Source organism: Podarcis liolepis (assembly GCF_965112155.1).
Source record: "Podarcis liolepis genome assembly, chromosome: Z".
Taxonomy (NCBI): Eukaryota; Metazoa; Chordata; class Lepidosauria; order Squamata; family Lacertidae; genus Podarcis; species Podarcis liolepis.
Window position 1 is genome coordinate 37,455,724 of NC_139570.1, and position 26,301 is coordinate 37,482,024.

The window sequence follows — 26,301 nt, forward strand, 5'->3', positions numbered from 1 at the left end:
TTCAGTATTGCCTGTGCTGACTGGCAGAGGCTCTCCAGGGTTTCAGGCAGAAGTCTCCCCCACCCCTACCTGGAGATGCCACTGGGGACCGAACCTGGGACCTTCTGCATGCAAAGCAGATGCTCTGCCACTGATGCATCCACCATCCTAATGGTTCCTCCTTGGAAGACTTTAAATACTTAATTGAATTAAGGGGGGAAGAAACCCATTGCCAAACTTGACATATCCTTTATTATTTGTTAATTTCTGGCTCTGTGCCTGGCTTGCATGAGGGACAATGGATGCAAGTAACCCAAATAGAATTGCAATTCACTGCAGCAGAAGGTGGGAGAGTGACAGTTGCAATCTGGGATTCTGGTCCATAGGTTTAAATTGCTCAAGGCAGCAAGAAGTAAGGCAGACATGGTTTCACTTAGCACTAACTTACTTCACTCTTCACCAAGCTGGTGCCATCCACATGTTTTGGACTACAACTCCCATCACCCTGGCCAGCACCTTGAAGCCATCCGTCAATGGCTAGCCCTGAGACAAGCAGGTCACCTAGTCTCTGTTTTTCCTACTATGGTGACTTGCAGTGTATTTCTATTTAAATTATAACCATATTCACTATATTTGCATGCATACATATGAAGTGGTACATGCAAATTTTATGTGAATCTGTGTCCTCTTTTCTTTGGTGATATGTTAAGTAGCCACCCTACTGTCACCCATCTGTAGTCTGCCGAGCAAAAAAAATCAGAATCATGCTAATTACAGCAATAGGAGCAAATAAATGCCCTCAGATCTTGCTGCTTTGAGGAATTTTAAGAGATAGCTGGTGTTAGCCCTACTCAGAGTAGACCCATTGAAATTGCTGGATGTGACAAAGTTAAAAGTAAAGGGACCCCTGACCGTTATGTCCAGTTGAGGATGACTCTGGGGTTGCGGCACTCATCTCGCTTTATTGGCCAAGGGAGCCAGTGTACAGCTTCCGGGTCATGTGGCCAGCATGACTAAGCTGCTTCTGGCAAACCAGAGCAGCGCATGGAAACGCCGTTTACCTTCCCGCTGGAGCGGTACCTATTTATCTACTTGCACTTTGATGTGCTTTCGAACTGCTAGGTTGGCAGGAGCAGGGACCAAGCAACGGGAGCTCACCCCGTCGCAGAGATTTGAACCGCTGACCTTCTGATCGGCAAGCTCTAGGCATTTTAAATAGTCATGGCTTTCCCTAAATGATTATGGGAGCTGTGGTTTGTTAAAGCTGCTGCAAGTTCTCACGAGACCCCTATTCCCCTCTCGGAGCCACATTTCCCAGGGTGGTTGAACAGTCCATTCCTCTTCGCAGGGAAGTTCTATGAAGGCAACAAGGGTTTCCTAACAACTCTCAGCACCATAACAAACTACATTTCCAGGATTTATAGGGGTAAGCCATGGCTGGCACAGTCCTCCTTTAAAATGCTTAGTGTAGATGAGGACCTTAAGTCAATTGATTTTAGTGGGCCTACCCTGAGTATGACTTAGGGACTGAATCCTAGAGTTCCAGATTACAAACTTATAATTCACTTCACGTCAAATTTCCTGGCCTCCACGAAAGAAAACCAATGCACAACCACATTCAACAACAAGGGGTAGGCATTCCAACAGTGTCAAGAGCGTGCCATCTAAACAAACAAACAGCAACAGAATGTAATTGTGTTCTCTCCCTACAACCAAATGAAGTTTCCATCCACTTGGGAGTCAAGAAAACATGGCAAAATGTAGCAGTGGGTCTCGGCAGCACAACCGGCAAGAAATCATCCCAAGACATTGTGCTATAATAGATGCAACCAGGTCTTCACCACCCTGGTGGAAGTCGATACTCATTCCCAGCACGTGGAGGTTTGTGTACCGTGTTTCGTTTTCGAAAGTGTATTCAAGTCTTCATTATGTAAAAATAAGGGGGAAAGGACAGTGCGTTGCTGCTGTTTCACCACATAGAGATCAACATCTGGCAAGTATTAGAAGACATCCACATGACCTCCACCAGCCTAAACTGCAAATAGCCAAACACGAATCCAGAAAGGACGTCGGTGACATGGTGCCGCCCAACCATGATCCGGGAAAGTCCCACCAAGAAGGCCCAGATCACAATTAAGATCCGAAGCGGCACAGCTAAGACCAGGTGGTTGAGGAAGAACTTGGATACCATGGCAGCTCGGCTGGCGTGTCCTGCTGGAAAAGCATAGACGTCCATGGTCAAGTAGTCCAACAGGCCTGGGCTTACATCATATGGGCCCTTTCGCTTGGCCATCTTCTGTAAGCCAGCCACAATGATGATGTCCAGAAATAAGGCTGGAGCAGAAGAGAGAGAAAACAAGGCAGAGAATTAGAGAGACGAGCTGTCTGAGGCAAAAGGTTAAAATAATTATCTGAAGTGGTAACCATTAGGGTAGAAATTCATTTCATTTCACATTTTAATGCACTAAGAGACACGGAAGACAGAAGGCAATTTTGAAACTGTATGGTACATGTTTATTAAGTACATTTGAGAAAACACAGTGTAACCCTTTAACCACTGGCTACCCATGGTTCACTCTGGGAACCTGTTAAGGCAGTTAAGGTGCATAACTGGTACAGTATAATGAAAACAAAAGTGTTATCCAAACCTGCTTAATATTTTACTATAATTCACACTGCATATGCATGAAGTGTTTCTTGGTGGGTGAGGGGGTAGATGGTATTTTTTGCTACAAGCATTTCCCTAAACTGAAAAATAAAGGCTAACAAAAAATGTCCACATTTTAATGCAAACCTACGTAATTTGCCCTTCCTCAAATAATATGCAAACCAAAACACAAATATCCTTTCAAATTTGAAGTTCTCCAGATTTTTGCAATGTGGTTCTTTGACCAAAAAGCAAACAGCATTGTACATAAAAATGCATATATTAGTGAAAATAACATATGAAAATGCATTGCATTAGGGGAAATTGCTTGCAAAATTGCATACAAAAATGTGTCTATTAGGAGCAATGACTACTAAAATGCTGGTGAATTTTTGTGACTTAAAAATAGTAATCTACAAACTGCTTCAGAAATGTGGCAAACTGAACATAAAAGTGGGAACATGAGATTCACCCACCATTAGTAACCATCAAATAACAAGCAGCCTCCTCTGATTAGTATTTTGTTCACTTAAAACATTTAAAGCAACGCTCTCAGACTTCTAGCTGAAGTGTGTGTGGGGGTGTGTGTCTGAAAGGCATACTTACACCATGAAAATGTTTACTTTTTGAGTTTGTAAGTAGGGCTTAGTTTTTACAGAGTGCCACGATAGCACTGGGACCCAGGTTCAAATCTCCATTCAGCCATGAAGGTCACTGGGTGCCTTTGGGCCAGCCACTATTTTTCAGTTGGATTTACATCACTGTTGTTGAGAGTATTACAGATGAGGAGATCATGCATGCCATGTTGGCAAAAGCCCACTTTGAAGGAAAAGTGGGATATGAACAGAATTATATCAGAGAGAAAACACATGCACCTGTCAAATATTGTTGGGGAGCGATGACAAGATAATGACAGTCAATTGAAAGGTAGCTTGGCTTTGGAAGATGGTTGCCAAAGGTCTGTTTAGACAATGTAGACCAGTTTGTGCTGAAGGAAGGTAGGCTGAGGAATATAGTAGCTAGCTCCAGGTCGCCCAGTGAGTGACATGGCTGAGTAGGGATTTGAACCCTTGCATCCACTGTCTTAGTTTGACATTCTAGCTCTTGGGACCCACAGTGTAGAACCTGTGGACCCTATTATGTCCTCAGACATGTCCTTGGTGCCCACAAAAGCCCCATGCCCATCCATAGCTGTCAACTTACAGATTTGAAAATAAGGGACCAGCAGCCTTGAAAATAAGGGATCAGCAGCCAAAATAAGGGACCTGCAGCCTCACCTATTCCAGGCACTCCAGTCTTCCTGTCCTCCTGCAGTCTGGTCAAACTCATGCTGGTAGCTTCGAGAACACTGTCCAACCAACTTTTTAACCAGAGGTTCAACTGAACCACATGCACCACAAGGCCTGTGCAGCCTCAACTTAAGATGGCTCCCCAGCCTGGCTTTGCACTGCAAAGTTTGCAGCAGCACGTGCAACAAAATGGAGTCCAGCATTAAAAAACCCCCTCAGCTTGCATTAACTAGCCACACACAAGGCATGCAAGCTCCACACCCCAGTCGTTCTTAGACTTCTTATTGGGTGAGCAACACAGCCAAGCAACACAGTTGGAGCCTCCCTCCTCCCTGGCCGGCAGGGAGGGAGGGAAAGGAGCTGCTACCTTTGAAATTTAAGGGACATCATTTAAGGGACATTTAAGGGACATCCATCAATAAGGGACAGCAGTGGGACATGGCGCTGGAATAAGGGACTGTCCCTTCAAATAAGGGACGCTTGACAGCTATGTGCCCATCACGTTTTTTAAAAACAGAAAGGATTTTACTTGTATGGTGGGTGTGAGTGTACTGTGTAGATGTTTTTCCTATTTTTTCCGGAGGAAGTTGGGGTTCTGAGCATCTTTGCTTCTCTTTCTGTGAAATGGGTATTTTGTAGTGCCTGGGGGAGCTCCCTGAGCTTCCAAACATAGCCCTAGGCCCAAAAAGGCTGGAAACACTTGTTCTGCTTGGTATTCCACACAGGCTCTCTATACTTAAGGTCTTCGGAGACCTATACCCACACAAAGAGTCTCACATCCACCACAGACCCACTAGAGTAACCTTGGGCAAGGCACTGTTCTTTCAGCCTCCATCTCCAATTAACCTGTGTCATGGCACATCGTTCAGAGGCATAAACATTCTGGTGTTTCTAATCAGCTGGAGTGCCCGTTTCACCAAATCGCTGGGAAGGTTCGGTGGCAACAGCAAATCAGCCCTGTCAGGGGCACAAGGCCTTCAGAAATAGATACAATTGGTGCCGTCACTCTGTGAGTAAAGGCTCAAGTTTCCTTATGTGGCCTACATACCAACAACCAAGGCTTCGGCTGCCTGGACTGCCTGCCCCAATCGCTTCAGCTATAGGGCAGGGTCACTGTGAGCCACTGGGATATTCCAGGGCCAGACACTGTCTGCCTTGCTTTTGAATCCCATGGGGTAATAATCTTCCTCCTCCCTGCCCCAGTTGTTGAAGGTGACAGAACGCAACTTGGTGTCAGAGCACATATTCTGCACGCAGAAAGTCCCAGGATGAATTCTCTGCTATCTCCAGATAGGGCAGGCAAAGCCTCCTGTCTAAGCCACTGGAGAACTATGCTACTCGTTGGAGAGGATAATGAGCTAGATGGGGCAATGGATTAACTTGCTGGCTGCAAGGCACCTTTCTGCTTTCCTAATAAAAATGGTTTGGGGTATGCAGGAGCTAGATCTGAGTTCTACCTGAAGATCTCCCTATGCGATTTGCTGCAGGAGATCAGTAAGTGTTCCTGATTCCCAGTAGTTTTAACAATGGCAAGTAAAATTTCTAGCAATTTTGTGTGTGTGTGTGTGCGTGTGCAAAATCTCTCAGTCTCAGTGCTCCTCATTTGTAAAATACGAATGTTAATTGGCTGCTTGGTGGTAGAACAGAACAGCAGAACCATCTCTGCAGGTGTAGATCATCTTAATACAGCTGGAGCTGATGGGAATTGTAGTCTGAAACATCTAGAGGGGACCAGGCAGGCTGAAGGCTTCCCTGGCACTCTTCTTCTGTCTTTTTAAGAGGCATGGGTTTGATGTGTGCAATGACACGCTAGGTGGGTGGCTGTATCGACGCACAGGCACTTAAGCACACCTCTACTGATAACATCAGACAGCAGTGCCTAAGTTTTAAAAGGGCTTTTGTGCATTTTTTTTTAAAAATGGACAACAATGATAGATGATAGTGTTGCTATTTTTAAATGGTATGCTCAGATGCACCATCTCTTTCCCACCCACACAGCTGTGTTGTGCCCACTAGTGTGACTGAAACACTAAAAAAATGAACACACACAAAAGGAGCTATATGTCAATTTCAAACATGCTTGTTTCGGTTTCTCGCAGCTTCTCATTTTTTTCCAGTTCAGTTCTCCATTACTATGTTAATTTGCAGGAGAGGGGGGAAATAAAGGCCTTATGAAAATCCATCCACATTTTAGTGAATTTACCCTAATAAACACATTTTCGTATGCACTTTAACCAGCCACATACATTTTTGAAAATAAATTTCCAGTAATATAACCTTTGTAGACTAGTTTCACTAACATATGCATTTATATGCACACTTTACCCCAGTAAATCCATGTTTGTATGTGTTACTTGGCTGGAGGACTGCATTGCAAAACTTGGGGAAGTGCAAATTTCAAACAGTGGCTGCATTTCAGTTTGTGCATTATTTTGGAAAGTGAGAATTAGTTAAGCTTGCCTTTAACTAATTCAGATTTCTTCCTCTTTCCTATATGCCCCACACCCTAAAAATTCAAAAGGTTAACTGTAATTCCCCATGCAGCATACGGTGGAACAATGATTTCATAAAAATAGAAGTCAGCCGTCTGGATGCATGATAGAGGGAGAGATTGAGATTGCGAGAGAGTGCACACTTCCAGGCGGCTGCTATTTTCAGATGGGAGTCAGTCACATTTCGGCAGGTCCAAGTTGTGCAATTAAAGTTGACTTGGCACTCCATCCCCAGATTGGACTTTTTGTGATAAGGAAAGTGAAGGGGAAATGTATTGGAATATGTGGGATAACAACACAACACAGTGTAAAATCCCCGCAGACAAATTAGAACGAATGCTCTCTGCCTGACTGGGAGAGATAGGAAGCAGGGTTCATTCTTTCCGAAAGCCCAGGTCCATCAGGCACTGTCCTGCTTTAATTAATTTTACGTAAGCTACTCTAGGGGGCCTTTTCGGCTGAAGAGCAGGATATAAGTGCTCTAAATAAATAAATGCTCAGTAAACAGCCAGTGTCATCTAACCTCCCCACAAACATTGTGGAAACAAATCAAGATGAATACCCAATAAAGAGATCACCTGGAGGTGACCATAGACACACATTTCACAGTAGGGAAAAAGGGGCTATTATTTAAACAAGAGGTCATGCCCATAGGTATTAGTAGCCTAGTCCATGGAGTTGCTTGGGAATGGTAAGAAACCAAACATTAGTTTTGAAAACCAGTTGGCCACCCGCCTTGATTCAAAATTGTGTGCATTTGTATCCAAGTATAAACAAAAACCTGCTCCTTGATTTCAAGGACTATAATGCAATATTTGGTTAAGATCAGTGCTGTTTTGAAAGTTTCAGTCCACCATCTTGATTCATGATGGCATCCAATCATATCCAAACATAGACAAAAATCTGCTCCTTGATCTCAGGAAACGTCACAGAAAATGTGGTTATGATATCTTAAGAGGTGCCTAGATTGCACAGCATACAGACAACTTTCCACAATATTTAGCAGATTTGGGGGCTAAAGTGTGTGAGTGGGTATAAACTGCCTCATAAGCTAAATCATCAAAAAAGATTATGAGGTATGGGGTCAAGGAAGAGATGAGAAGTATAAGATATGTTAGACTCCCCTGTCCAAGATGATTAGGACTAACGAGTAAAATGGCTGGCTGACCCAAGACCCTCCATTCTTTTTGCACACTGTGCCCTTGTGAGCAAAGGCAATTTGTATCTCTGAACCAATTACTTTAGTGTGGCTTCTTCCCAGATTGCTGCGAAACGCAGCAACTTTGCAGCTGTTCTGGAGAGACAAAGCTCATCAGGAGGGTGAGCGGTGGGAAGAGATCTTACACAGGGATGCTGATCTTCTGCTTAGCATTTTATTACATTAGTGCCAGTTTGGGAACATCCTGAGAGAGTAGCCTCCCGTTGACTCTCTTCCAACATCTTTCCTTACATATTCAAGGAATAAATTGTAAAGTAACAGGCGTGGAAATAGAATTAGTTTTAACAAGGAGGTTGCGGAGCAGATCTGGTGGGGGATGTGGTTTCAGGAGAGGGTTTGTGGCTGAGGAGATGTAACCTGGGTTGAGTCCCGAGGTGCAGATGGAGAGGCCTGGAGAGCTGCATTTGGACCCAAGGGCCGAATTTCCCCCAGCTCTGCTTTCAGCCATACACATTAATAGATAGATTGGTGGCCAGCTTTTCCCCCTGGGCCCTGCTCCTCTGCCTTTGAAAGTTGCCCAGCAAATACAAATTGAGCAACTGAATCTCTTCCCAGACTTCATTCTCTATACAGGAAAAGCTTCGTCTCCTTAATTTTCTGGCATGCCATGCTGCTATTAAAGACAGAGGAGCATAGCCCAATAAAAAAAAGAAGAAGTTGGCAATCAGCAGCAAGGTCTTTAGAATGCAGAGGAAGACAGAGAGTAGTTGCAGAGTTCCCTAGAGATGCACAATGATTGATGAACAAACCAAGCCTGCTGCATTAGATAACTGCTCTGACGTTGTAGAATAAGCAATTCAGCACAGCTCACTAGAAAAGGGACATTTTCGTAACTATGCAGGTGCTGCCATGCTGGATCAGACCAAACTCAGAATTTTCTCCCCAGCAGCACAAGAATGTAAGACAAGCCCTGCTGGATGAGGCCAGGCGCCCATCTGGTCCAACATCCTGGATGTTCTCACTGTGGCAATCAGCGGGAAAGAACTAAGCTGCTCTGAGGGTTACTCAAAGTCTCTGGTCCTTCAGGTATACTGTGCCTGAACATGGAAGCTCCATTTAGCTATTCTCCATCAATATATTTGCCTTTTAGCTGGCCTCCATCAATGAACTCCTATGTAGTGTTGATTATGTGCTCTTAGAAGGTACATTGTGTGTCTGCCATGAGCACCAAGGCATGTTTCAAGCCTTAAGAGTGTGAGACCACAATATTTTCGGGAGCACTGTGTAGACCAGGTCCCCCAAGTTCCATTTTTAGCATTTAACCCTGGCATCCAGTTCTCTGTCTCAGCAAAAAAGAAAAAAAAAGCTTTTTTAGACTTGTTCTCCTTGACACCCCTGCCCCGCACCCAAAAACCTAGTTCTTCAGCAGCTTTCAAGAAATATCCTGAATTCTCCTCTCTCCATTCTTCCTTTCTTCTCTCTGCTCATGTTTCTGTCAAGTCGCATTAGGGCCAGGCAGGCTATAGATGCGTACGGGTTCCCCCGCGGGTGAAGTCTCTTCCTTGCAGCTGCAAAACCACTCTCGGTGGGGGGAGGAACCTTTCTGTCTGTCCCCCCATTCCCTGCAGGGGTACCTTGCCAAGGTCACAAACTGGAGGTGGGACTTCAACTATAGTCAACCCGCCCCCCGCCCCCCCCCCCCGCCGGAGATGCTTTTAAGTGCTGACGGCACCAATAGCTCTGCTGAATCACAGAAGCATTTATCCACACTCTGTTCTGGATTCAGCTGGCGTGCCATCGTTCATACCTGCTAAGTTCTGCCTGGAAGGGTTGCTATTAAGGCAAATCACATTTCACACCAGGGTGGAAATATAAATGGAAAAGGGGGCTGCGGAAGGAAGTGGAGGTGCAGCCGTTCCCTGTAATCTTTCACAGCACTGGCTCTGGCTTGGAGCTTCCTGCACAGGCAGTGTGCCATCTGGTGTGCCCCTCATGCCACTGTACCCCAAGGTGGGCTTAACTGTAGTGGCAGGCAGCAGCATCCCACTTGGTGGCAGGTGAACCACCCAGCATTTTAATGACCCACAATGCGCCAACAAAAAAACCCTTGAGAGCACCTGTAGGGCATTGGAAGTCCCACAGCAGAGATCATTCACCAAGGGGTTAACTCTGCTGATATTAAAGACAACTAGCGAAGAGGAAGACGGGTGGGGGTATTGATTAGTAACCCTGCAGGGTGGCATGATCTTCATTAAGGTAGCATTGTGCTTTGCCTGGCTGTGTGGTTCCAATGGAGTTTTACTTCTGTATGAATGTACATTGCCCTGTTATTTCAAAGCCTGGAGTAAGAAGGACAAAACACCCCTGGTCCCCCCCCCATCAAATTATATACTGTACGCTGCTCAATTTCCTCAGTAAGGTATTGTCAAGACTTTTCTCTCTGGACTCCTTCAACATTATTTAAGTGAATTTTCTATCATGGGGAACCTTTAGTTCTCCAGATGTTGCTGAAAGACAACTCCCTCATCCCTAACCACTGGCCATGCTTGCTGGGCTAATGAGAGAGTTTTTGTTCAGCAACATCTGGAGGGCCAAAGCACTATGGGAGTGGGTGTGCCGAGTGTCACACCAGAGTCCTACCAAGGCACCTAAGCGCTAGTAGCTGCACAAAGGTACCAGTTGCTGAGGCTGGCTCTGGTAATTCAGTACTGAAAATAACTACTGACCTTTGATGCCCTGATTTTGGGGAACATGACACATACCTCCCATGTGAAGGCATTTCTATGCTGCTTTCTGAGCATTCAAAGTGCTTTGCATACAATGATCTCAGTCACTTTTATGACAACCCTGCATGGTAGATCTGTGTTATTAACCAATTTTGCAAATGGGGCATAAAGCAGATCTGGGGAATCTGTGGCTCTCCAGGTGTTGTTGGACTCCAATTCCCATCAGCACCAGCCAGCACAACCAATGGTTAGGGATTATGAGAACTGTGGTCCAGCAACATGTGGAGGGCTCAAGATTTTCCAGCCCTGACCTAAAGTTTTCCTGAATTCACAGCTGAAGTTAAATCTTAACCAGTCACTTCCTGGCCTGCCTCACAGTTCTCACTACCAGACTCTATGACCCACTGCACTAAATGGTCATTGGTCCAGGATCTAGTTTTGATACATATTGCACCATCTATTGCATTACAGATTCCTGAATTACAAGGGGTTGGCCCAGATGACTCTTGGGGTCCCTTCCAACTCTACAGTTCTATACTGCTATGATGCTATCACCACCTTGATTCCTTGGGTTGGAGGGACAGGCTGGTGGGTCTATAGTAGTCACTAGACAACTGGTATGACCTCAGTATTTCAGCTATTTGATAGAGAAGTTGATGGACCTACAATGGTTGCTAGGCCTCAAAATTCCAGTCACTTGGGGGGACAGGCTAGTAGGTCTATAGTGGTCACTAGGCAACCTCTTGTGATAAAGCAGCAAGGTGGCTAAGGATAATAATTTATTTCAGAAATGTTAAAACCACCTTTCAGGATCTTGAGAGGTTCACAACACAAAATCAGAAGTGCAGTCCATGTAAAATCAGTCAGTGAGGAAGTCAAGCATGTCTCCCATGGAAGGAGTTCCACAAAAACAGAGCGACCACTGAAACGTCCCTGCCTGATGGATCTTACCAGTGGCCAGTCTTAAAGGCCAGGCAGGCTCAGAGTGGTGCAGGTGGTTCTTCACACAACCTGGTCCCAAGCAGTTTAGGGCAAGACTATGTTTGCAGAGGCACCTACCTATCAGTTATTAAAGCAAAGAACAGAACACACAGATTTCCCTTTCCCATCCCCAAAATTGGTTTGCAGATTTCCTAAAAGCCAAAGCAAAACAATAATCAAGTTAGCCTTGACAACAGAAACAAAATTACAGACAACGACCATTTTGCACATGTCCAACTGACACACGACTGCTGACCGTCAGGTTCCTTTTGGACCCAGAAGAGGGTGGAAGGGGGGGGCTTATTTGTGCTCTGCTGATGTATGCGGAGTCTAGGAATGGAAGAAAGGTAAAGGGACCCCTGACAGTTAAGTCCAGTCGTGAACGACTCTGGGGTTGAGGCACTCATCTCGCTTTACAGGCCAAGGGAGCCGGCATTTGTCCACTCCACAGACAGTTTTTCTGGGTCATGTGGCCAGCATGACTAAGCCGCTTCTGGCGTAACGGAACACTGACACCAGAGCAACGCATGAAAATGCCGTTTACCTTCCCGCCGGAGCGGTACCTATTTATCTACTTGCACTTTGACGTGCTTTCGAACTGCTAGGTTGGCAGGAGCTGGGACCGAGCAACAAGAGCTCACCCCGTCGCAGGGATTCGAACTGCTGACCTTTTGATCGGCAGGCCCAAGAGGCTCAGTGGTTTAGACCACAGCGCCACCCACGTCCCCCAGGAATGGAACCCCCATGCAAAATGGTTGCTGCTGTAGTAATAACAACAACAATACAAATCTAGGAAACTGTCTTATACTAAGTGAGACCACTTGTTCTATCTAGCCCAGTATTGCTACACTGGCTGCTCTCCAGGGTTTCAGGCAGGTGACACTCCCAGTTCTATCCAGAGATGCTAGTACTGAATCTGGGATCTTGTACATGCAAAGTAGATGCCGTACCAGCTGTGCCTTACAAGATCTCTGGCTTCAGCTGATTGAACCAAACCCTCTAGCCAGTGCCTGAGCCTGCTATGGAACGTCTGCAAACACTCCACCTGCTCAAAAGTTATTTTCAACATAGGGACACACAAAATGCCAAGGAGACAGAAAGAGCAGATACAGTAATGTGTGCAGAGATGGAAAGGAAACAGCAGGATGACAAGTCAGCTCTTAAGCTGTGTTGAGTGAACAGTGTCCATGTGAAACAGTGGATGTGCAAAACAGTGCGAATGGTTGGATGCGAGTGAGAGAAAGAATTGCAAATAGAGGACACAAGTAAAGTTGTGAATTGTGAGTCTTGAATGATAGCAGTGGTGGTGATTAAACATTATTATGCTACAAGTAGGGATAGTGGAGATATTTTATTTTGTTTGCATTTTAATGAGAAATTACTTAATTCACACTTTGCCAACCAATGTGTGAAGTGAAACATGGCTGCCCTTTGAAATTTGCACTTCTCTGAATTTAGTGGTGCAGTTCTCCACCCAAGCAGTGTGTGCAAAAATGCACACATTAGTGGGAAATGTGCATCAAAATGCATATATCAGCGCAAGTAGCTTTTTAAGAAGTGCATTACGCTGAGGAAATTGCTTGCAAAAATGAATATATTCGCCTGCAAACATGTGATTAATTGATAAAACTTGCACAAGAATGGTGATGAATTTTCATGGGGATTTCTTAAAATATATGTTTAAAAATCAGAAAATGCAGCCTAAAGAACTCTATTAACTGTATTTAAGACTGGGGAAAATGACAAACTGAAATTGACAGATTCATCCCTCCCTAGGTGCAAGTTACAGTGGCAGTAAAATAGGAGCTCCTATTTATACAAAGACAGTCCTAGTCAGACACAGTTTGCTCTTTGTCAGTGCATTTAATACATCAGATGAGACAGGAGAGAGAGAGAGAGAGGGGAGAGAGAGAGAGAGAGAAAGAGAGAGAGAGTGTGTGTGTGTAAGCAGCCTGCATCATCTCCTGGACTTGGGGCGAGGTGTTTACCGCAGCTTCCAAGGAGAACAGAAAAGAGTGAGATTCGTGGTGTGATCTTTGATGGCAATAGATACTCTCATTCACATCCTGAGGCTGTGAGGAGTTGGACGTCATATTCCAAGAGAAGAGGAGGAAGCGTTCCCTCTCTCAGCCCCTGCCTGCCTCTTCTTCAGCCTGCACAACATTTGGAATTTATCCCACATCACTGCACACCTACAGAGATCACAGCAGGTCAAGCAAAGCCCAGAAAGAGTGTGTGTGTGTGTGTGTGTGTGTGTGTGTGGTGTTGCCTGGTATTAAGCACATCTTCCTGCTTGCGTTTATAAATCTAACAATGAAGGGGCCAAGGATGAAACATGAATGCACATCACTGACCATCTCAGAAGCTCCCTTCCATAATTCTGTGTGTAATACCACACAGTATATTCACCAACATCTTACTGCAGAAGAATTTATGTTATCACCATAGAGGAAGAGAGCTGTGTGAAATATTCTGAAATTGATTTCTGATACTTGAGAATTATTGAGTTTTTATGTACAGTGTCCCAACTGCCAACAGAGAGCACACATGCTTAGGCACACATAAAAGAAAAGTGTTATGGAAATTGCTGTTGAAATGCAGTCATAAAGATGCGTGGAACAGTTTAATGCTAGATGTGTATCACTCACATTTATTCTAGACCATTCATTACCCTTGCCTCTCATTGGCCCTTTCCTAAAATGTGTTGGTTGTTACTGTTCTGAAATGAGGGTGGCAAATGCTGCAATGGCTGCTAATGTCATGAGGACACAGGTGGCACAAATCTCTTCGACTTTTCAGTGTGTAAAAAGTAACCTAGAAACTATGGGCTATAGACAATCCTCATTCTATTGACAGCAGCCCCGTTGAAAATAATGGCAATTACTGACAGATTCATTGACTTTGGTGGGTCTAACTCTGAGCAGAATGTTATCCCCAGGACAATAACCACTCTAGCAGGCAAATTTATTTATCATTCATTCACTGCTTTTATATTCCACCTTTCATACATGGGTCTCCTCCTCCTCATTTGATCCCCACAACAACCCTGTGAGGTAGGTTAGCATCAGCGGCAGAGACTGGCCCAAGCTCACCCAGTGAGCTTCATGGCAAAGTGGGGATTCAAACCCTGTTCGTTCCCAGGCTCTAGTCTCTAACCACTACACCACACTGGATCACACGGCACTGTGCCTATTTTTTGAACTTATGGGTTTTATCCAACATCTTATCCCATAGTCCTATTGAAATGTATAATCATGATTAACTTAGGCCTATTAATTTCAATGGGCTTACTCTGAGTAGAATTTAGTTGGTTAAAGCCCTGTGGTTTTTTTACTTGAGATTCTGCTGCTGGTGGAATTAATAAACCAAGAAACAATGGCTTGCTGTAACATCTGACCTAGGGAGTGTGGTTAGTTGTTTCTTGCAGTCGGCAAGCCAACAACAAATCACGGGTTAAGGTTAGCTAGTGACTGTGGCTTGGAGCAGCAATAAGTAAGTCTGGCTTGTTATGTTTTAACGCAGCCAATGAAACTTGCTACTAAGCTAATGGTCAGTAGGTTAGCCTCCTTAGATTAGGTTGACTACCACTCCATCACCAGAGGGGAGATGAGAAAGAAAGAGAACATGCTCGTATCTTCTGCTACTGGGGCTTCCAACTCAGATTGGGTTGATTGACATTCCCTCCTAGAACAGAGGAGATATAAGAGAGAAAGAGAGAGAGTGGGGAGAGCACACTATCTCCAGCCATTCTCTAATCCCATCCTTTTCTCAACAGCCTGGCTGCAAAGGCTGAGCCAGAGGTTGGCTCTCAGCCCAGTGACTGCATCAGAAATTTTGCCTGGTGTGTCAAAATCCAAAAGTGGACAAGCTTAAACAATCTGTCTTTTCATTTCCCAAAGCAACAGTGTCCCACCAGATCTGTCACAGGCCATGTAACCTAGCCCCCCTGAATACAGGCACACCTGAATCCTGGAAATTCAGCATCCAATTTGCCTGCAATGCAATGGACACAAAGCAATAAATTTCTCCCTGCAAAGCGAGTTCAAACCAGGTCAGAGTCACTTGTCTGGTGCAAGGAGGTGGCTACACAAAACCTTCCGTATCAGGTTGCATTGCAGGTCATAATGGCCCATATTGCCACGACAACAAGCAAGCAGCAGAGCACTGGAACAACACCCCCCCCCCCATATGCATAATAAGGTTGAAAAGCCTGGATTTTGAAACTTATACAGGGTTAGTTTTGATGCAATGTTTCACACTCGTGGGATGATGTCAGGACCTAACTCTGAAGCTATAATCACAGAAACAGCTCTAGGGTGTTTTGGAGCCAGGGAATGGATCCATTTTGCTCTGTCAAAGCCTCAGAGTGGGTTGTGCACCCTGCTCTCAGCAGCCAGAAACATCATAACAGACACTGGAGAGACCTGTCAGGAGTAAGCATGGACAAATGGTACCAAATAGTATGGGAAACAGCCTTACTAGAAAAATTAACCAATAAACTGAAACTGACACAGGGACAAATAGAAGAAGATGCTTTCACCATAGAAGAAGACGCCTTCACCCCGGTATGGCTCCCCTTTATCACATACACAACCAAACAAAACAACGGCAAGAATCCACTAACAGCATACAAATCAATACGGCTAACCCGCCCCACTCACACATGAAAACAAAGTTCACCACAGCCAATCATAAACAAACAAACAACCACACCCTAGGCCAACATCAACCTCTCTCACAACCAAAGGAACACAAGCGAATAGCGAAGAGAACCTGCACAAGCAACGCCGACACAAAACCCCACACATACATTAAGTAAAATAGAAACATCACCACCCAACCCCAACCCCACTCACCATTCCCCCCTCCACTTCTTTTCCCCTTTTCTTCCTAACGTAACACTAATGTCTCAAGAAATGAAACTGATCTGTAGAAAATGCAACTTGAAAAAAGAGAAATTGCACATACCATAGATTATAAGACAACTTTTTAACCCCGGAAAAGAGGCTAAAAAGTCGGGGGTCGTCTTATACGCCGGGCGGCTTTCTCCTGGCGCGGAGCTGCCCAGCGTATTAGGTGACTGGGCTTATAAGACGAACCCCCAAATTGGAGGCTGCCAATTTTGGGGGGTCCTCTAATACGCCCAGTCGCCTAATATGCCGGAATCTACAGTACTTTTGTAAACCAAGAAATCTTTAATAAAAATACATTTTAAAAAGAAGAAGAGTGGGTTGTGCAATGGATCCTATGACCCATCCTGGCATCTGATGACCGGCAGATGGGTGGGTAGGCTAACCAGCGCATGTTCAAATGCCCGCAATGCAGGGAGGAATCTGCAACATCATGAACTACGTCATGCTTGTTATGTTTTTATTATTGAATTCCTTACCTGCCATTCATAGCAATATAAAAACACAATATTGAAATGAGCTAAAACAATTTGCCATCAGAAGAACCAGAGAGGCCCCAAAGGTCACGGTAAACCTATTGCAATGGCAGCCTTTTGGCGTCCAGGGTCAGGCCTAGCATCCCAAGCCATGCTACACCTTTTTGGCTCCGCAGCCTTAAGCGTAGCGATACAACAATTGGAAGCCGGTTAGTTTCGCCAAGGCCTGGTAGTTATTAGGTTATGGAAACACAACAGCAGGTTTTTCTGCTGTTGGCTTTTCCATTGTGCTACAGAACACACTCCCCACTGAAATACAAGAAGCCCTATCACTATTGGCATTCTGCTGGCTTTGAAGATGCACCTATTTACAGGGGCATTCTCTGGATATCAGAACTTGAGCCTCCCATTTGACAGGCTGTGTTGTTTTAATGGGATAGTTTCATTATGTCTATAATTATGCTTGTTTATTTTAACAGGATTGTTTCATTGTGTATTTCAATTACAAGTACAGTATTTATATTTTAATCTTTGTGTTACAAGCTTTTATACTTTGTAAACCATTTAGAAGCCCACTTTGGCACTACGTCACATACTAATTAAATAGTAACAACAGCAACAATAATAATTATGAAAGTGCCATGATAATAGCTGGTGGGTGTGCTGTTTTTTGAGACAAGCCCACAACAGCAACCAGAATGCACTCACCCCCCTCATTCTTTCCTTTGTCAACTTAACCCTGAGATCCAGCCCAAGAGCATATCTATCATTTCTTTACCCGAAGAAAACTTGGAAATGTCAATTGGACCAAAATGCAGCGGCTAGGTTACTGCCTGGTCTTCCGTTTAGATCTCATAAAACAGCTGCACTGGTTGCCAGCTTATTTTCAGGCTCAAGTGAAGGTGCTTAGTTAGTGCTTGAAGCCCTAAACAACTGAGGCCTCAAATATCTGGGAGACCAACCCTACATACCCTCCCTAGAGGTTAAGATCAGCAGAGGGTAGTTATGCCACCCTAAGAAGTTGAGGGCGGTGGCAGCAGCCCAGGTGAGGGCTGCATGGCAAAGGTCATTCTCACAGCAACCCTGTGAGGTTAGAGACAGCCATTGCCCTCCTCTATTTTGGAGGGCTGTTAGATTTGCACCTACACATATAAATTACCATGTGCAGATTTGAAGCAAATTGGCACCCCCCTTTGCCCTCTGTTTTTTGGTGATGCTAATTCTCATTTTTTGACAATGCAAAACAGGCCACCTTATGTGAGATAGGTTAGGCTGAGAGATGGTGATGGGCCCAGGGTTATCCAGTGAGCTTTAAGAATATAGGAACTGATTCTGAGTCAGATCATTGACCCATCTAGTGCAAGGCTGTCCACACTGGGCAGTAGCCAACGTGCTCTCTGTGTGTTTTGGAATACAATTCCCTCCCACCCCTGAACATTAGCTATATTGGCTAGGATTGATGGTTGTTGTAGTCCACAGTGCATGGAATATACCATGTTGGCTACTCCTGGTCTACACTGACTGGCAATGGACTTTCCCACTTGGTGTTGGCAGGGATTGAACCTGGGACCTTTCTGCATGCAAAGCAGATGCCCCAACACTGAGCTATTGTCCTTCATTTAAATATAAACCAAGAGCCCAGTCCTCAATATTCTGAACATGAGATGTTAGGGATTGAACATGGGATGATCTGTCACTGAGCTGCAGCCCTTCCCTCTGGTCCACCACACTAATAGCAATGTAGCAACCCATTTGGGTGCTCGTGGGGGCACGCACACACTGCCCAAGGGGGTGGGATGATCCGTCCATGGAGGAGGGGTGAGCGAGCCAAGCCCTGGACCATCCTGATTTTGTAACTGCACTCACGGGGCCTGGCGGCACCTTGTCTTGCTCCATCTTGGCAATGCCCGTCCACCTGGCACAGCCCAGCAGGTATCAGAGTGCTGCTGCCACCTCTGCCCAGGCAACTGGGACTTGGGAGGGAAACCTGCAGGCCAGCGCACACCAACAGCATCCCTCCTGGGTGCCCTCCTGGCGCCACACCCTGTGTTGTTGTTTTCTGGCAGTACTGGACCCGCTGGAAGGCAGTCACAGCCAAGTGGAGGCAGTGGCTGGCGGGCGTGCAGGCTGCATGCCACCCGCGTCCCATGTTGAGCTTTGGGCCATCTGGGTAAACCTACCGCCCAATGTGGACCACCCTTCCCACATGCGCTTAGCTACGCTAATGCACACTAACCACAGCTAGAATAGTTTCTACAGGGCTTCCAAAATTCTGAGACTTGGCAAATGTGCTGTGTTGTCTCCTGGTTTTGCAGGGCTCTTGTAAAAGAGTCCTCAGTGCAGCAGGTCTATGTGGCTCTTGCCACACCTCTTCCTGGGGTGTGGTCCTTCGGCAGATGCCCAGCCATTTCAATGTTTGATGCTGGGTCTACACATGCAGGGATGCGGGTGGTGCTGTGGTGTAAACCACTGAGCCTCTTGGGCTTGCTGATCGAAAGGTTGGCGGTTCAAATCTGTGTGATGGGGTGAGCTTCCATTGCTTTGTCCCACCCAGTGGCGTAGAAAGGGATGTGTGGTGGGTGCAAGCCACTCCGGGTATCATCACTGAGGGGGTGACAAAATGGCAAAAATATGTGTGTTTAAAATAAAATAAAATTGGGGCTTACAACCATTTTTTTAAAAAACAACAAACTCCTGCACCCACCACACCCCCTTCCTACGCCACTGGTCGCCAGGTGAGGCAGGGGACACTGGGTGCCACACCATGGAGCCTGCAGCATGCCTGAGCCACATATCTCTCCTGAGGGGGAGGTAGTGGGCGGACTGCCTGCAAGCTCTGTGCTGCTTTTTCGAGTGGCGCAGGGCTTGCGTCTGCCCACTACCTCAGCCACCCTACAGCTGAGGGGGAGGCTATGGAGAGGCTCCACGCAGCATGCCCTGCCTTGGCTCGCCCTGTCCCCATGGGTGGCTCACTCCACCCTCAGCTGCAGAATGCGAGCACTGCACTGGGCACTCGAGTGGCTAGCTACGCCACTGGTCCTAGCTCCTGCCAACCTAGCCGTTTGAAAGCATGCCAGTGCAAGTAGATAAATAGGTACTGCTGCGGCAGGAAGGTAAACAGTGTTTCTGTGCACTCTGACACTTGTTACCACGTCCCGTTGTAAAGAAGCAGTTTAGTCATGCTGACCACATGACCCAGAAAGCTGTCTGCAGAAACGCCGGCTCCCTTGGCCTGAAGCAAGATGAACGCCACACCCCATAGTCTGGACTTAACCGCCCAGGGGTCCTTTACTTTTACCTTACACATGTGCAATGATGGTGGTGAGGAGCTTCTTAAAATGGAGAGGTAGCCACCAAGAACACCTCCCCTTCCCACCCTCACTGTCGAAACCCGACACTGAGATAATGCAATTCAGAAGCTGCCCTCAGTGGGCTTCAGAGATAGTGCTGTAATAGGACCAAAGGGTGGTGGAGGTGGTCTCAAAGGTATTTTGGGGCTTAAGGCAAAAAATATCTGGGTCATTCCACATCAAATCAATGCAAAAAACAAGGGTTTCGCCACCCACCGTCTCAGATTTTGATGAAACCTGGTGTATGAAACCTGGTGTACACCCTTCCCTTATGGTTGAAATAAACCTCCTTAATTTTTTCCCCCTCCATCTCAAATGGTTTTAATTTTATAGCACTTCAAAGTTTCGTGAAATCTATGTTTCTGTCCCTCTTGAGATCCTCGGCCTTGTGTGCATTTCCCCCCCTCCATAACCAATGATCAGATCTCTTTGAAATTTTACACAGAGATCAATAACATGATGAGGATTTCAGGAAAAAATACACCAGCACTCAAAAGATTTTATAAATGCCTAAAAAATGTATAAATATAGCTTTTTGGTAGAAAAACTAGGTTTAGAAAACCTAAATTTTCAGCGTTAGGGCATGATGAACTCAAAAGTTTCTGATGGTGAAAATTATTGCAAAGACATGCTCTTTCTCAACATAGAATAAAATTTATGGGTCTCTTGTGTCTTGTAACAAAATTTTACGTTTTTTGGACATCATTGGGGGGGAAATGGCTACTGGGTACAACTTTCCTACAATCCATAGGTGTAAAAGAAAAAATTAATGAAACAAAGTTGTTCCTCTTAAAATATAAAATAATATTGGTTATTACAGGGTGTCCCCCCCCAAAAAAGTGCAGACTTGTTTTTCAGTTTTGGGGTATTTAAAACTATGAAAATTGGCTATATCGTGAAATCAATCTAAAAAAAATCTTTGCAATAATGTTCACCATCAGAAACTTTTGATTGCATAAGGGAAGTGTGTACACCAAGTTTCATCAAAATCTGAGATGGTGGGTGGCATGACTGTGTTGAACTGACGTGGAATGACCTATCTGGAGATATTTCGAGACATCACTGAAGCGTGCTAAGAAAGGTCAAAGATGAAGAAGTAAGAGAGAAGGAGGAGGATTGATTTTTTTATGGTTAGAAATGAGGTGCTGGTACTTTTGTTAAAAGTGCTGTGGGTGCCCATCCAAAATGGCTACCATGAGTAGCAAAAGAAAAGGTGATGGTGTATTGGTGAGCACCTTCACACACACACACACACACACACACACACCAATAATAATAAAATAATAATAATAATAATAATAATAATAATAATAATAATAATAGGTTATAGCCAGTGCTAGTCCTACTCATTTTAAACCCATTGAAAATAATGGGCATTACTTAGTTCCACTAATTTGAATGGGTCTACTCTGAGCAGAACTTAGTTGTATACAACCCAACAACAACATGTTTTCACACACTATTATACTAACATAATAAGAGCCTGGCAGCTAGAACAGGTCAAAGGCCCATTGGAACCAGCATCCTCTTCTCACAGTGGCCAACCAGAAGCCCAAATGGGAAGCCAGATGCCTAATGGGATGATAATCCCTGAACTCCCTTTAACCTCTGTATGGTTTACCCTATTTAAAGGATAACTGAGATGGGCTTGCTAGGCCTTCTGTGGCTCAGACTCTTGAGACTAAAGGGGAGGAGCCTATGGCTCAGAGGTGGAGCCTGGGACTGGCGGGAGCTGTAGTCCGAAATGGCTGGAGGATAATCAGCTTGAGGGAAAGGCTGGTCTAAGATGTTTCAATTATCCTCATGAAACACTCACAGATGGTGTTATATATGACCTCTGAAGCCATGGAAACCAGGAAGGGTGGAGCTGGAGTAAAAACCCATATGTGGTTAACAGTAAGGTTGGTCTTTATCATCTATCACTTCCTTGTTTTAGCTGAAGGCCCTCAGAATTGAGCATGGGACCTTTGACATGCATATCAGGTACACTACCCATGGAGTTTTAGCACCTCTGGCAGCCACTGAAGAATGGAAACTTGTCGGGTACAACAAAATGTTGCAGGGCAGAGGGTTCCAATTCAAGGTACCAGCCAGCCATACTCATTTCTGTGGCTCTCCATTCTGTTCTCACTCTCACTCTTTTTCATAGTTGGTCAGCATTCTGTGGCTACTGAGTATACTCAGTCCTTGTTCAGTTATTTTGAGAGGGGTATTTTTTCCCTCCCCTTAGTGTCCCCCATAAATATTCTGCAGACCTTGGGGTTCCCTTTAAGCCTCTTGATACCTCTCTCTTGTGCATAAATGGTGACATTTTGGCTGCACAGGACCATAGAAACCTGTCTTATACCAAGTCAGACCACTGTTCAATCTAGCTCAGTACAGTGGAACCTCGGGTTGCGGACGTAATCCGTGACGGAGGCACGTCCGCAGCCTGAGGCGTTCATAACCTGCAGCGCTGCGTCTGCACATGTGCGTGACGCGATTTGGTGCTTCTGTGCATGCACAAAGCACGATTTAGTGCTTCTGCGCTTGCACAAGCGGCAAAGCCTGGAAGTAACCCTTTCCGGTACTTCTGGGTTTCCCGTGGTCCGCAACCTGCAAACGCGTAGCCTGAAGCGTTTGTAACCCAAGGTACTATTGTATTGTCTACCCTGACTGGCAGCATCTTTTGAGGTTTGCAGATCAGCGTATCTACCTGGAGATGTCAGGATTGAACCTGGACTTCATGCGATGCAAATCCTTTGGAGCTAGATCCCTTCCCCAAAGTTAGGAACATATGCAAAGTATGTGCTTATACTAGCATTGAGTATAATCATTCATACCCATATTGCAGAATTGAGAGCTGAGAATGTGGATGGGAGGTTTAAGGAGGCGAGGTAGAAGAGGAAGAACATGGTGGCCAGGGGACAATTCTGAGAAGAACGTGGCAAGATTATGAGTGGGAACTTGGCATAACCTGTTGGGTTGTGGGTTCAGCCTGACAGAATCTGGCTTTCTAGGCTTTTCAGACCACCAGTGTGTTGTAGTGGTTAGAGTGCCGGACTTGGGAGACCAGGGTTCAAATCCCCACATAGCCATGAAGTTCACCTTGGGCCAGTCACTGCCTCTCAGCCTAAGCTACCTCACAGGGTTGTTGTGCAGATTAAATGATGGGAGGGAGACAATGTACACCACCTTGGGCTCCTTGAGGAAAATGGTGATATATATATAAGGTAAAGGTAAAGGGACCCCTGACCATTAGGTCCAGTCGTGGCTGACTCTGGGGTTGCGGCGCTCATCTTGCTTTATTGGCCGAGGGAGCCGGCGTACAGCTTCCGGATCATGTGGCCAGCATGACTAAGACGCTTCTGGCAAACCAGAGCAGCACACGGAAACACCATTTACCTTCCCGCCGGAGCAGTACCTATTTATCTACTTGCACTTTGAAGTGCTTTTGAACTGCTAGGTTGGCAGGAGCAGGGATCAAGCAATGGGAGCTCACCCTGTTGCAGGGATTCGAACCGCCGACCTTCTGATTGGCAAGTCCTAGGCTCTGTGGTTTAACCCACAGCGCCACCCGCATCCTGGTGAGATATATATGCAATGCCAAACAACAACAACACAAAAAACAAACAAATAAGAATATATGTCAGAATGTCTTTTTCCTTTTGTTCTGCCGTAACCATGAAAGGGCAAACACCAACACTGATATTCTTTTAAGGGAAATGGAAGGAGGCTGAACCAGACACTTGTTGCTCTGCACATGGGCCTCCAAAGGTACAGACTTACAAATAACCACTACACCACACTTAAGACAATATGTTGGTCTTCATCCAAAGCCATCTTTCCTATTCTATGACTTCAAGAGATGCTCAAGAAAGCAAAAGCAAAGAACGGTAAGGGATGTAGGTGAGGGTAGGAAGAAAGCCACCTAAGCCAAATGGCGAGGCGATGGGCAGGGCAGGCTAGTCCATCAGGGCAAATGGGGCAGTGCCCCACCAACCTCAGCCTGCCCTCAGCAAGCCCCCTCCTGCCCATTTTCTTACACACAGCCAGTCCAGGGGTGGTGGCAGCGCTGACTGAACCTTGCCCCTCTGTAGTCTCAGGGTTGCCTTTGTGGAACTCAGCAGTGGGGAGGAGGATGGGGACCAAACCAGAATTAGTTGGCTCTGCCCGTCATGGGCTGTGACTCTACCTACTGTTGGGGCTCCCTGCCTTCCACCCCACCATTCCCACTGGGCACCGGGCACCACAGGAGATAGGCCTCGAAAGGAAAGGAAGAACTGGGAAGGTGCAAAGGGACTCACCCAAAAGTAGGTTCATGAGGACCTCCTGGCCGGCCAGGGTGCTGCTCTTCACCAGACAGATCAGCGTGCCGCCGATCCAAGGGACCCCATGCCCGGTGATCCCGATGAGGTTGATCATGGAGCGGGCATTGCCCCAGGATGAGGTGTTTCTGGCGCACACCCCAAGCCTCTTTGAGAGAGAGATGTCGATGGCCAGGAGGGAATTGTAGGCGATTCCTTTGAAGGAAGGATTCAGCTGCATGCAGTCTTCCTCGGGCAGCTGCTGAGATTGCCTCCGCTCCTTGGCACCTTCGTTTGGGGCAGGAGTGGGGCCGGGCTGGCTGTTCTGCCTCCGGCCAGCGCTCCTGGGCTCCTGGGCACCTTTCAAGGGCTGGTTCAGAGACATGAACTCAGCCCTGTTCAAGACACTGTTCTTGTCTCTCGCCCTGGCCCGACTTTGAGATGCCGGCATGGTGCAGGTCTCTCTAAAAAAGAAATTTAAAGAGGAGGGGGGAAAGAAAAAGAGAGATAATCCTCAGACTTCTTCTTTCTTTTTTTTACCCCTCCCCAAGACCTGAGCAGCCCCTACCCCACCTCCCTCAAAAGTCATGAGCCTGGTAAGACGGCAGCTGTTAAATATAGAGATAGGAATGCTCAATGCACATGGCTGTTTACTTTGCAGGCCCACCAAGCTTGGAGGAGGAGGGGCAGAGAAGAAAGAGATAAATGACAGTAACAGCAGCCAGTCTGGCACCTGATCAATGCCCAAGCAGCCAATAGGCAGGCATCAAAGGAGGGCAATTTGACCAGTCAAAAGGTTCGGTTGCTTCTGGCTTGGTCTATTTAAATCCTCCAATTGCTTGTTTCTGAGGACCTCAAAGGAGGATGGGAAATGTAGTTCCCTGGCTTCCCTCTGCCTGTTCGCTACAGTTATCTTCCAATTAGTGTCACCGCTGTACAACTTTGGGGGGAATTAGGGGGTGGGGAGAGGGATGGACGGCTCTGTCAATTTTTACCCGTTTTCTCTCAGTCTCTATGAGAGAGAAACTCTCTGTCCATTTTAACCAGTTTCTCTCAGTTTCTCTTTCTTCCAATCTTAATAATAATCTTACATCCAGTTCTCCATATTTCTGAAGTAATTTGTGAATCTCTTGGGGAAAACAAACCCTTATGAAAATTCACCAGCATTTTAGTGCAAATATATCATTATAAACACATTTTAGTATGCAGTTTTGATGAATGTACCCTTTTTTAAAAAAATAATAAATCCTAACATAATGCACTTTTGTGTATTATTTTAACTAATAGATTAATTTTTACGCACTTTCTCCTAATGTGCATTTTTTTTGGTAAACATTGGTTAGCTGGGGAGCTGCATCACAAAATTTGGAGAAGTGTGAATTTCAAAGGCTAGCTGTGATTCAGCTTGCATATTGGTTGAAGAAGTACAAACCAGGTAGTTTATAATTAAAATACAAAAAACTCACAAAAATATACAATTTCTCCCCTATCCCTGATAAAGGAGTAAGCTGCGACTTAAACAAACTGGTCTTTCTCTCATGCCATATAGACTGTATGTGAAGTTTTCTTACTGGAGAGGTGGAAAAAGCTGCACCTGTTGGATTTCTGCTTTGTCAAGTTGCTGGTAAAGGCAAAAGCACATGGTCAGCAAAAAAGGTGGTAATCTTAGGTGTAAGATAATCAGAGAATGTTTGTTCCATATGTGCTCTGGAACTCTCTGACTACTGATACCAGGCAGGTGCCTTCACTATCCTGTTTTAGATGCCTGCTTAAAACCATTCTGTTTCTGTAAGCCTTTCCATACACAATAATTAGGGGAAACCATGACTGTTTGAAGTAGTATAATATTGCTTTAAATGTATAGTGCAGATGGGGCTGAATTTTTACCCAGAGCAGGCCCACTGAAATTAAGGTACCTGTTAGTCATATCCATCAATTTCAATGGGCCTCCTTGGAGCAAGACTTAACATTTGCTACAACCTAAAAACTACGTAAACATAAAACAA

General features: G+C 45.5%; 1 protein-coding gene across 2 annotated transcripts; it reads right to left on the reverse strand.

The window, feature by feature from the left end:
* Positions 1-208: 208 nt before the first annotated feature.
* PLPP7 (phospholipid phosphatase 7 (inactive)) lies at positions 209-25,136 on the reverse strand. Of its 2 annotated transcripts, XR_014521530.1 has the most exons (3): positions 24,296-25,136; positions 1,188-2,313; positions 209-886 (listed from the first exon to the last, which is right to left on the reverse strand). XR_014521530.1 is itself a non-coding variant. In XM_083485594.1 (2 exons), exons 1-2 carry the CDS (start codon positions 24,744-24,746, stop codon positions 1,949-1,951), a joined length of 816 nt encoding a protein of 271 aa, XP_083341720.1. In that variant the 5' UTR covers positions 24,747-24,925; the 3' UTR covers positions 209-1,948. The 2 variants fall into 2 exon arrangements, 1 of the variants encoding a protein (XP_083341720.1); XM_083485594.1 differs by having other exon boundaries at positions 209-2,313; positions 24,296-24,925.
* Between the last annotated feature and the right edge of the window lie 1,165 nt (positions 25,137-26,301).